General features: G+C 31.7%; 1 protein-coding gene across 4 annotated transcripts in view; it reads right to left on the bottom strand.

Moving 5' to 3' along the window:
• The window catches only part of grid1b (glutamate receptor, ionotropic, delta 1b), a 720,128-nt gene that overhangs the window by 77,409 nt on the left and 628,653 nt on the right, over positions 1–14,066 (bottom strand). For all 4 annotated transcript variants that reach the window (XM_087275946.1, XM_087275947.1, XM_087275948.1 and 1 more), the window contains one exon: positions 2,471–2,644. In XM_087275946.1, the coding sequence (XP_087132072.1) occupies positions 2,471–2,644 (174 nt within the window). The remainder of the gene's footprint in view (positions 1–2,470; positions 2,645–14,066) is intronic.

The following is a 14,066-nucleotide window of genomic DNA, read 5'->3' as shown; positions in this document are numbered from 1 at the left end:
GGGTGCCAAGCGTGCTGCTATCTGGGAATTCATGCAACCTTGGGCCTAGGAAGAGTTCTTTGAGACCATGGATGAGGACTACCAGGCAGCAACAAAGAGATTCTGGCAAACGTCTGATGCCTTAGGAAGGGGTAAGAGTTTTTTACCAACACTGTTTATAGTGGAAGTGAGGAGATGCTGAACTTGATTGTGGAAGGAAAACTTTAAGGATCTCCTCAGGTCACAGAGATAGTTTGCAAAGTACAAGGTGGAATTTAAGAATTGGGTGGTATCTACCTTGAACACATGAAGTCTTTGGATGTGGTGGGGCTGTCTTGTATGACAGTGCTATCATCACATGGAAGTTGAGGACAGTGCCTTAAGACTAGGCAACTAGGGTGATGGTTCTCTTTTTTTAAGAAGGGAGACCAGAAGGTATGCTTCACAATACACAATCCACAGCCTCCCAAAAAAAGTCTATGCCAGGGTACTGGATTGGATAAATGTGAGCTCCTTCATGAGCATGTGATTTGGGAAATACAGAATGCCATCTTTGTTATTTTCAGGTGATGTTATCATGTTAGTTTTATCAGACCTGCATACTCAACATGCACTGAGATGGCTTGCAGGTGAGTGTGATGCAGCAGACAACATCTCAGATACAAGCAACCACAATTAGCTTACTTTAGAGGGTAACAGGGTGGAGGGTGAAGAGCTCTGTCACATGAAAGAAGCTTGCAGTAGAGCCACTACACAGAGATAAGCTATGTAATATGGCTCAGGCATCACTTATAAATGCTGCCTGAATGCCTACTTAAGGTCCTGTAAGGTCCTGGGGAAGACCCCAGACATGTTGGTGGAACTGCAAGAAGTGTCTGGGGAAGAAGAAATGTATGGTTCCTTACAGAGACTCCTGCACCTGTGACCTGGCCTCGAATAAGCAGTTAATAATGGATATACATTTTATTTTCAGTTTTAAAGTCACTTGAAACTTTAAACTCTGTTCATCATTAACAAATTGTTTGTCAAATCATTATAATTATCTGATTTGCTGTCAGTTATTAACAATTGATAACATTATTATTAATGATATTTTTGTTGATAAAATGTTGCTTAATAATTAATAGTAGGGATTACTTCACTCTTTAATATTTTACAATTGCAATAATGAAATCTTGACCATTAGTGTATTGGTGGGGTGGGGGTACATATTATAATTTTGTTAAAGGTTCAAGTAAATTTTAACAGATTTGTGTGTGTTGAGCATCAGTTAAGACAACGTTAGCTTTTCTAAAAATCTTGAGCTTTTGTCAGCTAATTTTATCTTCCGGGATTTAAAAAATTTTTGAGGGCGGGATCAAATTTGGTGAAGTAACACGAATCTGCTGGTGGAGTGATGACCCACCAGTTTCTCATTAATATTCATAGTGTAGTTTTCTCATCCTATGAGCAGACACTGCTTCTTAATTATTCATGAGATCATGTGCTTTCCGAAGACAAGGCAGACCTGCCAAGCAGTGAGACCCAATGACTGGGTGATACCATGTCCCCGCACGACACGGGTCATATGTATTTGATTTCATGATCCACGGGGTTTGTTGCATGTTTTTCCCCATGATGCTGTCAGGGCCGATACAGCAAAGCTGTTAGTTTGCAGCAAGTATTTTTTCGGGAGAGCTGTATGAGAATTGGAGAATGACGGACTTTGTCTTTTATCAGTTGAGTTTGTTACCATTCAGACACATTGCCTATATCCATGCTGCTGTGTTCACCTATTTTTAAAATTCTCCGGATTACCGGCAGGGCTAATGGTTGAAATAGATAGAGACCTGCTGCTCTGCTATTTACTGTGTATGCATTCAGACCTGAGGATTGAGGGGAAGAGAAGTCCTTCTCATTTATAGTGTTTATATAAACATGATCATCTTTATAATGATATCACGAATTGTGGTTATGAGTATATGAAATTATGAATAAAATATGTATCATGGAATTTAATTACTTACTGTTCATTTGCATTTTAACTTTGTAAAATATAAAATAACAGGTCTCATGGTTTGTGTTTCATTTTGTGAGCCAACTAACAAAATAGTTTGCTCCTCTTTTTTTCCCCTGCTCTGCCGACCACACCCACTCCTCCCTCGCTCGCAGCGCTCCACGCCCATCATGATGCACTTTTTGAAAAAATTCTGAGGTAGACTTGAACCGAAATATAGGGGTTGTATGGCCCTTTAAGTACAGAATTGCATTAGAAATCAATATTTGTTTGTCAAATAATACTAAAACAATAAATAAATAAATAAATAAATAAATAAATAAATAAATAAATAAATAAATAAATAAATAAATAAATAAATAAATAAATAAAGTCCGCTCTACAGAATCACTGTCTGTCAAATCCTTGATATTAACTTCACTTGTACTAGAAGATTAAAAGGTATGAGACTAGCATCTCATACACAACCTTGGCAACATGACAATAGTTACTGACCTCCAGCGACTGCAAATATCCCTCCTGAGGGTCACATAGCAGTGATGAGATGCGATGGCTGTTCCTCATACAGCTCACACTGCTGTCCCTCCACAGAGGAAAAATCTGCCTGACAACCGTCATCCTTCCCAGGGAACTGTGAGCCAACTCCAGGATCTCCGTGTCACTGATCTCCTATAAAATATAAAGAATAATCATGGACATGGGCACCTGGTCACTAACTGAATTCATTGCAATTAAATTTTATACTTGTACACTGCAAAAAAAAGTAAAGTTAACTCAAACTGTTTGAGAGAACTGATTGCAGCAAACCATTTAAGTTTTGAAACAAAATGCTTTGAATACTGTAAACTATATGACTAATAATAATGAAAATTTTTTGTTGTCAAACTTTTAGTGTATTAGTAACTTAAACATTTTAAGTTCAGTTATCAAATCGCTATGAGTTCAACAAATTAAGTCCAAATAACTGTATAGCTACTCAAATGATTTGGCATTGCTTTAGCATTAGAGTTAAGACAATAAATATAACTAATTAATTCATAATTTATTCGTTTTGATTTATGCTTAATATAATCCTTTCATGAGTTATGATAACTTTTTATTAAGTCAAAGCAACTTTAAAAAAAAAAAAATCTAAGTTAAGCCAACTTAATTAATTTAGTGATTTTGACGTTAGGTTTTACAGTGTTTATACGACAGAACTGGAAATGTTTATCCAATGTTAAATTCTTAATTCTATTTTGCTTATGAACAATCTAAGGCATGCAATTATTTTCAGATAAACATATGTAGTTTTTTTTCAGCTAATAACAGTCCAAATAAAATTAAAAAAAAAAAAAATTTCTACACACAGGAACTGTTTAATGACAAAAATGAAAATGTCTGAATAATGTATTTTGGTGTGGCAACTGTAATATAAATTATACAATTGAATATGTTGATTTATTACTGAATGAATAACAATAATGAGAAGAAGAAGAAGAAGAAGAAGAAGAATGAGAAGAAGAAAAAAAATGTACCCAAGTTTAACACCTTTGCGTTGATAAAAATGAATATAAATCTAACTTATGACATTGCATATTTAAGTAAACTCAATTTAAATGTATCATATTCATGAAGGCGCTCAATGACTTTTCTGACAGTAAGCTGTCTATTTAGATCATCGGTTCCCAAAGTGGGGGTCAGAACTCCCTGGGGGTGCAGGACAATGACAGGGAGTCACTTGGAAATTTCCAAAAGTCAAATAAATTTTATTAAAATATTATAATTATCATATTTTAACCATAACCCACAGACAATAAACATGTCTAACAGTACAAAAAAAAAAAAAAAAAAAAAAAAAACAATAGGGTAATGAAAAGCATCAGCCTTTAAATTACAATTTTTTTCATAGGATTGATGTGTTAACGTCAGATCAGCAACACAGCAATAGCGTCAGCTGCAGCAGATTGATTTTATAGCACCAGGGTAAACTTTCTGACACCTTTATGGCAATCAAATACATTAAAAATAAATACAGGCCACAACTGAATATTAAAAATGATCTTTGAATGGCGGTCTCCAAAAATTAAACCAAGAATAGACTTGTGCTGAAAACATTGTTTTCAAAACACAGTTTCTTTAGTTGAGGATAATATTAAATTCAACAAATGATTAAATTACTATAAAAAGTATATGGTTGTTAGACTGTTGCACTCTTTTGTGTTGTCAATATGCTCGTGTTTATTCACTCTCCGTGTACGAATGGGAGCAGCCATTTGAATCACTTTGGCTCCAGACTTCTGGTCTCATTTACTTCTATTCATTTTTAGACGTTAAAACAGCTTGTTTTGCTGCTTGATGTTGCAAACTGATATTTTCCTATTATATTAATCTACTTTGTCAGTACTGTCATACAAACACTTGTTTGTAGAGCAAGTAGTTTGACCGTTTTCTGCCATTTATTATTCCTAGACTTTTTTCCTGTAGGTAACTGAATTGGAAAATCTAAAACAATCACAAAAATGGTAACGTCTTGATAGCATACATCACCGACCGGTAGTACGATATGCACATCAATATGGCAGCATTTTTTATGACACTGTATAAGAATAATTAATATCTTTGTGATGGATGGGTTTAGGGTTAGGTTAGGGGTAGACTTTAAAAAAATAAAATGTATTGGGTAATTTAACAGATAATATAAATAATACTTGGTAAAACTACTGTTTTTACGTTACTGTGATGGTTGGGTTTAGGGTTGGTGTGGGGGTAAATTTAATAAATAATGTAAATAATTTTCGTTACCTTCCTGCCACAACCATATCTGATCTAACACACCCTGCAAAACGAACACACTTCAGCATTAAAGAATAAGGTCAATATAAGCCTTGTTCTGTGCACAATATTTGTATATTTGTAACCCCCTGCAATAGGTTTGGGTTGTGGGCTGAAAAGTTCGGGAAAACCTGATCTAGATAACATTTTAAAGAGTTGTGCTGCCCACTAATTCACCTTGCCGTGAAGAGATTTGAAGCCATGTTTGAGCTTTGCCTTTACAGAGACATAAAATATTTAAGAGATATTAGCGCTAAATAGCTTACATCTTGAAATATTGAAAAATACCAACTACATACTTTTTTGGGGGTCACAAGTCACTGGCATTGTTATTTTAGGGGGTGAAAAGTTTGGGAACCCCCGATCTAGCATTTTAAAGGGTCGTGCTGCCCACTAAGATATCTTGCTGTGAACAAATTTAAAGCCATATTTAGGTTTAGCCTTCACAGAGACATGGAATAGTCAAGAGATGTTGACGTTAAATAGTTTACATCTTGAAATATTGAAAAATGCAGACAACTTAGTTGCATGCTAACATCGATATGAGTGGAAATCAATTTTGAGTCTAACGTGTGCTGCAGCGCTTTTGTGTAATGCATGCACCAATTCAGAGTGTTATATGTCATTTATTCAATTTCACTACAATTCTGCCACATTCTGCCACACATATATATATTATTTACTATTATTTTATTTTATTTTTTTCCAACAGAACAACAGTGGTAGTGGTATGTCGTAACAACAAGTACAACAGTTTACCATAATAATAATAACAATAATAAATAAATAAATGAATAAATAAATAAATGAATAAATAAATAAATAAATAAATAAATAAATAAATAAATAAATAAATAAATAAATAAACAAATAAATAAAAACTACTACTACTACTAATATTAATAATAATAATAATAATAATAATAATAATAATAATAATAATAATAATAATAATAATAATAATAATAATTATTATTATTATTATTATTATTATTATTATTATTATTATTATTATCAAATTAATAATACCACCACCACCACCACCACCACTACTACTACTACTACTACTAATAATAATAATAATAATAATAATAATAATAATAATAATAATAATAACAATTATTATTATTATTATTATTATTATTATTATTATTATTATTGTTATTATTATTAGTAGTAGTAGTAGTAGTAGTAGTAGTAGTAATAGTAGTAGTAGTATTAGTAGTAGTAATAATATTATATTTTTACCATTCAGATGATAATTCTGACTTCTGAGGAATTTTAAATGTGAATTGGTCATAAAGTACGATACAAAAAAGATAATGCTAGTACTTTCTATTTATAGATTTATTTCAATATGAATTATTTCTTATACAACATATTATTTCAAACTAAAAATGTCAGGAAAAGTCACTTTGTTAAACTGTAGAGTTCAATATTCAACATCAAATTTGTCAAACCAAAGTTTATAAACCAATAATGCAGTTTGAAGTATTGGTTAAAAACACAAAAGATATAAGCTAGTGCTCATTAACAGTTTTTTTTTTTTAGACTGCAGAGTGATCACTTGCAGAGTTATGATGGCAGATACAGCATAAACAAATTAGGCTAAAACAGCTCTGTTGCTAAAATATTTATCGTCAAGTTGCTGCTTAGTAATTATTTATGACTTTCACAGGTGGATGAAATGGCGAGAGAAGCATGTAGAACAGATGGAAATTATATTTAGATATTTTAAAAATGCTACATTTCCTGGAAAACAGCATTTTCCCATTCGAATGTATGTCCTCTCGTGTTCCCCATGTGACTCCTAGTTTAAAGGATATATATTTACGCTAAAAGCCAACCAGTGTTCTACCTTCACTGATGGTTTTGCAAAGCTCCTTGTAATTTCACAGTCTGCTGTTTCAAACATCTGGGGAGAAACAGTGCCTACTGCAGTAGGTTGTGACTGGTACAGAGAAATTAGTGATAACAGAATCACAGAATATTGAGAGTATAACACTTTTTTCACACAGGGCTATGTAGTTTTGTATTTTGTTTCCCGTAATTAAAAAAAAAAAAAAAAAAAAAAAAAACTTAACTTCAAAACTGCATGTCATGTTTACTTGTGTTACCTTTGACCAATGTTTAATTTATTTCAATATTCTGATGTTCAAAACCATAGATACTCTGTTGCAGATCCATAACGACACTCTAAACATCCATAATGACGCTCTAAATTGGGCGGAGTAACAACTTAAGAAAAAAATATTGTTTTGCATGCACACATATAAAAAAAAAAAATACAATAGTTTTAGTAAAATCATGCACTTGTTTTCCATACTATCTGAAAAATATGTGAACGGCACATATAGGGCCTATGTTTCCTTTACAAAACTTATTGAGAATATTTCATATTCTATTCTAAAACATTAAACCACTTACAAAAAGCTTACACTTATTCTAATCTCATATATAAAACATCACATTCATGGTTTTAATTTATGGCAGGTTGTTTATTAAGAAACAACAACAACAACAACAACAACAACAACAACAACAACAACAGTATCCTACTACTACAACTAATAATAATAATAATAATAATAATAATAATAATAATAATAATAATAATATATTATTAATCTTTTTTTCAAGTAGTCTTGTTATTTTATGTCATATTTTTGTTTTCACAAGCCTTGGAGATCGTAGATTCCGCTTTCCATAGGTCACCTTTTTGCTTGTTAAATGTGACGTCACACAAAGCAGCTTTCGGCTCCAAGCGCCATATTAAACTATTATTATATAATAAGAGATGACACAACAAACCTTTTCTTCAAATTCTCCAACAAAAAAAATATAATTGCTCCAAGAGAGAAATCATAATAGTCAGCGTTAATACAAGATAATGATTGGAAAAGAACATGGCTTCTCCCATATAAATATGCAATCCCAAACAACGCAAAGGAAATTCCTTTTAAAATTCTATACAAAATATACCATCCATGCATTTATCTCAAAATGGACTGATATTGCAGATATTTGTTCTTTCTGTAAAGAAAGCGAGGAAAGTTTGACTCGCATTGTTTTTTTTTTTTACATGTAAAATACCAACTGTAAAACTATTTAAATAAATCACAATGAATGAAACAACTATTTAACTTGAAATACATTATTTCTAATCCTAAAAATAAAAGTGAAGAATATATATATATAATTTTTGTAAATTATATGAGAAATTCTTTATCCACAAACAAAAAATTCTTAAATTCCCTCCTTCATTGGCCCATCTCCTAACAGAAATTGATTATGTCCTTAAAGCAATATGTTAATCTATAACAAAAACAAATTCTGCCATAGAAACTTAAGAAAATATCATGCTTCCAGTAAGTTAGTCTTTAATGCTTTAAGTTGTTTTATTTAATTTTGTACTTCTTTATTTATTTTATATTTTTTTGTTTCACTTTTTTCCTTTCTATTTCTTATTTGTTTCTTATTGTTCGTAAAACTTTGTAATTGCTTGTACTGCAGCCTTTTACAGATTACTTCTTGATTTTTTACATTGTTTCTTTTCTAAATAAAATTTTTAAAAATCCAATTTCAAACTGAATGGAGAGGCTCATCAAATGATAATAATAAACCTTTACAAAGCAAATGTTTACTTTCTAAAATCATGATTGCATATATATATATATATATATATATATATATATATATATATATATATATATATATATATATATATATATATATATATATATATATATATATATATATATATATATATATAAATATGACTGCGTAGTTTTAGTCAGAATTATTAGGTCACCTTTGAATGGATTTTCTTTTTTAAATATTTCCCAAATAAAGTTTAACAGAGCCAGTATATTTTCATAGTATGTCTGATAATATATATTTTTTTCTTCTGGATAAAGTCTTTTTTGTTTTATTTCGGCCAAAGTAAAAGCAGTTTTAAATTTTTTTAAAAACCATTGAAGGTCATAATTAGTAGAACCTTTAAGCTATATTTTTTGGATAGCCTTTTTTTGATAATCTGCCTAGTAAACTATTTAAAAATAGAAGTGTCTTAAAAAATATCTATTCAAATATTACTTACTGTGTTACTTACTGTTAACATGCAAAGATAAAAAAATAAATCAGTTATTAAAAATTAGTTATTAAAACTATTATGTTTAGAAATGTGTTGAATTTTTTTCTCTGTTAAACTTAAATATATATATATATATATATATATATATATATATATATATATATATATATATATATATATATATATATACATACATACACATATATACATGGAAACAGTATTCTATACATCTCAACTTAAAAAGCAGATAGCTTTCATCATGCTTTCAAAATGACATAAACGAAGGGAGCACAATTGTCAGTATAAAGATCGCTCAAACTTAATTGTAAAGAAGTACTATGAAAGCAAATTACACATAAGAGAGGTGGCTTTAATGATTTTTAATATGTTAAATGTTGGAACGTTCTAAATAAATAATGCTTATAGGGGGATAACTGGGAATATTTGTGAATGCTCAGTGGAATGATGGAATGACGAACACCAAATCAACGAACTATGTTTATAACAACAGAACTTGCAACCTTTGTTGACTCTTGATGGTTGTTGTCATTTTTATCTCTGATATGTCATAATCTGCTAGATTCATCCATACTGCATACCTCATCACTGCTCTTGACATAAAGTTTAGAATAGTTTGAAGAGAACCTTCTTAAGGGAATTAGTTATTGTTTACTCTCGCAGCTTATAAGATGAGAGGCAATGAGAAAGAAGTACACAATATGGTGTCTACTTATTCAGATTCAATCAAACCTGTTCATTGTATAGTCAGCAGGAGGAGATGCTAATATTTAACAGGAGCATGTGGTGCTTCACAGCATGTTTAACAGAAAAGCATCATCCTTCACAATTAACTTAAAATCTGGGGCTTCCGCAGCTCACAGATTGACTTACCCAATGAAAATTCAATCACACGTGATCGATTAAGCACCATCTGCCCTTGTGTAATTTGCTTTACATGCATCAAAGATGATCAGCGGATGTTTTTCTGCTGGTTAAAATGGCCAAAGTATGTAGAAAGTGTTCTCCCCAAGAGGGTCAATCTGCTCTTTTTCAAGCTTCTGTTTATGTAATTATGGACATAGCATTTTAAACAGCTATTTTCTAAGTAGGTTTGAATAAAACGGGATAATTCCATCATCATTTTTATGCTGATCCGATCCATTTACACTTCATACTTTCTTCCTACACTGTTTTATTAGTTTGCCTTTATGTCTAGGCATTCATTATTTATAAAACTGCTTTAATGACTATGTAATGACTATACAATCAACTAAATCACTAAGTAAACAAACATCTCCAATTTTCTACAGATTTGTGCAAACCCAATAGCACTCACAATAAATGAAGTAATTTATAATGTGGTCTAATGGAGAGTTTGGCTAGCATACACACGTACAAACACAACAACAAAAAATAAAAAAAAAATAAAGATAAACAATTACAAAAATATTAAAAAGTTAAATAAGCAACAGTTGTAACCAGGCCTGTAACGGTGGCTAGTCGTTTTCCAATATTACTATATCACAAATATATTACATATATATATATATATATATATATATATATATATATATATATATATATATATATATATATATATATATATATATATATATATATATATATATATTACAAATATATTTGCATAAATTTGCCGTTAGCATGCTAAACTTACTAGATTTAAATTATGTGTCATGTCCACATGCATCCTTAACTTTTTTTTAAACATGACTTTTTAGGGCTCAACACTAAGGATTTACCTTTTTTTCTCTAGGCCACACTAATTTAATTATTTATATAAAAAATACATTTATTCATTTGAAAATATATTTTCATTTATCTAAAACTATACACAGTAGGTAGTACAGGCTAAGGGTCCCAGATCATCAGGTAACTATAGATAAATTAAGAGTTAATCTACTATTAAAGCAATGTTAAAGGATGATCATTAAACCATATTAGTAAAAATAACTGCAAGAAAAAGAAAGCAGGTGAAAAACATTCTGTGTGTGATATTGAAAGGATTATCACGTGCCCACAGTTAACCTTAAGCCCAATAATAATAATGTGTTCAAAGAATGGTAAAAGGGAAAGTGGCAACTGCGTACAAATAATCTAGAGAATTCTTTAAAGCAGCAGGACTGTGGGTGCAAGAGCGCTGCTTTTTAACAATCTATTTCAACGAGAAATGATTGCACCAGTTGCATTTCCAGGCAAGGTTGTTTTGCGCAAGGAAACTGTGGCTTTTAAGCACTTGTGCGCTTTACATCAGTTGTGCCTTGCTAAAAAAGTTAGTGAGTGAGGATCACCTGTGTCTCACCATGTGCCTGATCATATTTGCAATCGGTATTCGCCTGCTTTTTTTTTGCTTGCGCGAACGGTTATCAGTTGTGCTGCTTCTCGGTTTTAAGAGCACATTTGCACGCATATTTACAAACGGTCTTAAACTAAAATTCTAATCTTTAGGAACGAGGCAGCTCTGGCAATTTAAAAACTATTTTCAACTAACCAAAGTGACTAGTGGGGGTGTCTGTCCAACCCGCCACAGCTGAAATCTACCCGCATTTGGTGGGCTGGCGGGTGCTAATGTTAAGCCCTGGTTGTAACTATTGGAAGGTTAACAGTTTAAATATGGCCTACATTATACCTATAGTGAGGCCAGAAACTTAAAAAACTGAGCAAACCGAAGTAGAACAAAATTCAGGTTCTACTCATTATTTTACAATATATGAGATAAAGTAAAGAAAAGTAAGATACAATTAGCATTTTCTGCTTTTGGCTGAATGAACTAAAACTATATGGATAAATAATTAAAAAAATGTGAAAAGTTGTTTAATAGCAGAAAAATTAGACAGTACATGTAAACAACATTTGCATGCACCTTATGGTCCTTTTTTTGTAGTTACACTAAACATACTAAAAATAAAATAGACTACCAAACTTTTTTGTTGACAAGTAAAGAAGACAAAAGATTTGTTTATTCATTCATTTTCTTTTCAGCGTAGTCCCTCTATTAATCAGGGGTCGCCACAGCGGAATGAACCGCCAAATTATCCAGCATGTGTTTTTACGCAGTGGATGCTCTTCCAACTACAACCCAGCACTGGTAAACACTCTTGCACTCTTGCATTCACACCTACATACACACTACGGCCAATTTAGCTTAGTCAGTTCACATATAGTGCATGTCTTTAGATTGTGGGGGAAACTGGAGCACCCAGCTCAAACCAGCGACCTCGAAGCGAGCACACCAAAATAAGCTCTTTGAAAACAAATTGTCTCAAGAAAAACATTAATACAAAACAATATAAAAATATCCATATCACAAAAATACCCAAAATCTTGATTTTAGGCAAATCTCAGTTACACAATCGTAAGAAAATTAAGTTGTACAAAACTGCATTTAGATAATACTATAAAATAAATACTGCCACAAACTCCCTAATTAACGCCCAAACTATAAAAATATGTATACAAAAATAGAGCAAAAAATAATTTCTATATAAAATAAATATATTTTATTAAACTGAAATAGGGTGTCACGGTGGCATAGTGGGTGGCACAATCACCTCACAGCAAGAAGGTCGCTGGTTCAAGCCCTGGCTAGGTCAGTTAGCATTTCTGTGTGAAGTTTGCATGTTCTCCCTGTGCTCATGTGGGTTTTCTCTGGGTTGTTTCCCTCAAAATTCAAAGACATGTGGTTTAGATGAAATAAATATGCTAAATTGGTTGTAGTGTGCGTGTGTATGCAAGAGTGTATGGGTGTTTCTCAGTGTTGGGTTGAAGCTGTAAGGGCATCTGTAGCGTAAAACATATGCTGGATAAGTTTGCTTTTCTTTCCGCTGTGGTGACCCCTGATTAAATAAGGGTACTATGCTGAAAAAAAAAGAATAAATATATGCTGAAATATGGCAGCGATCAGAAATCATAACTACTGTTTGACACGATGTCTACTACACTGCATGCAATCCACGTCGTCCCAAAACTATGTTATTTCCATGATGATCAATTCATAGCTTGTAACACACAGTTCACAATTATGCAAGCACCCACTCACACAGATTGTGAGAAAAGAATGGACTTTTAAATACATTTTCAACACATTATAAGAACTGGATTTATCTCACTGGCCACACTTTTATTCAACCAACGTGTTCAAAATGGAAATTTCTATCACAAAGTAAACTACTGTATTTATGAATGGTTTGGGTTAAGGAATCATTTCTCCATCTAATTCAATCAAATATGTTTATTTTTATTTATTTTTTATTATTAACAAAATGTTGTGTTATTGAGCTGTTGCCACATTTATGATGTGAACATGTAGATCTTTAAAAAAGAGCACTGTTGATTGTGTGATAACTTATGTACTGTAATATTGAAAGGACATATTAAATGACAGAAAACTATATGTCAGAACATGACATTTGTCCAATTTGATTTCATATATGTTCATTTCTTTATTTTCTTTGGCTTAGTCCCTATATTTATCAAGAGTCACCACAGCGAAATGAACTGCCAACTATTGCAGCATACTGTATGTTTTACACAGGACATTCGCTTCCAGCCACTGCGAAATTCCTTATGTGTCTTGTGATAAATATCATACAATAACTTTTAAGCTCTCAAAGCTGGAAGCTATTAGTCCAAGTTGGTCAATTTATAGCCTTCGTTGGTCGACAGTGGAAGTGTGGTTGACAGGCAAGACAGGGCCCCTAGGTGGTGACAATGCACTTTACTCCACTTTAGCACAATTTCAATCAGAAAAATGCTAGTAATACTAGACATAATTTGTCTAGAAAATTGTACATTTCACTGGTTGCAATCTCACGTTACACGTACAGCTGAAGTCAAAGTTATTAGTCTATGAACTCATTTCTTTTTTAAATATTTCCCAAATTATACAAGAACAGAGCAAAGAAATGTTCTCTGTATTTTCAATATAATTTATTTTCTTCTGGAGAAATTCTTGTTTTTTTCTTCTTTTTTTCCGCTAGAATAAAAGCTGTTTTTAATTTTTTAAACCATTTTAAGGTCAATATTATTAACCCCCTTAAGTACCCTAACACACCTAGTTTAACAAAATAAATAGTTAAGCCTTTAAATTGCACTTTTAGCTGAATACAAGTATCTTTTAGAATATTAAAATAGTATTTACTGTCATAATGGCGAAGATAAAATAAA

The sequence above is a fragment of the Danio rerio genome, chromosome 12 (assembly GCF_052040795.2).
Source record: "Danio rerio strain M-AB ecotype USA chromosome 12, GRCz13ab, whole genome shotgun sequence".
Lineage (NCBI taxonomy): Eukaryota > Metazoa > Chordata > Actinopteri > Cypriniformes > Danionidae > Danio > Danio rerio.
Note: the sequence above shows the minus strand (reverse complement) of the source record. Positions and strands in the feature narration are given on the sequence as shown.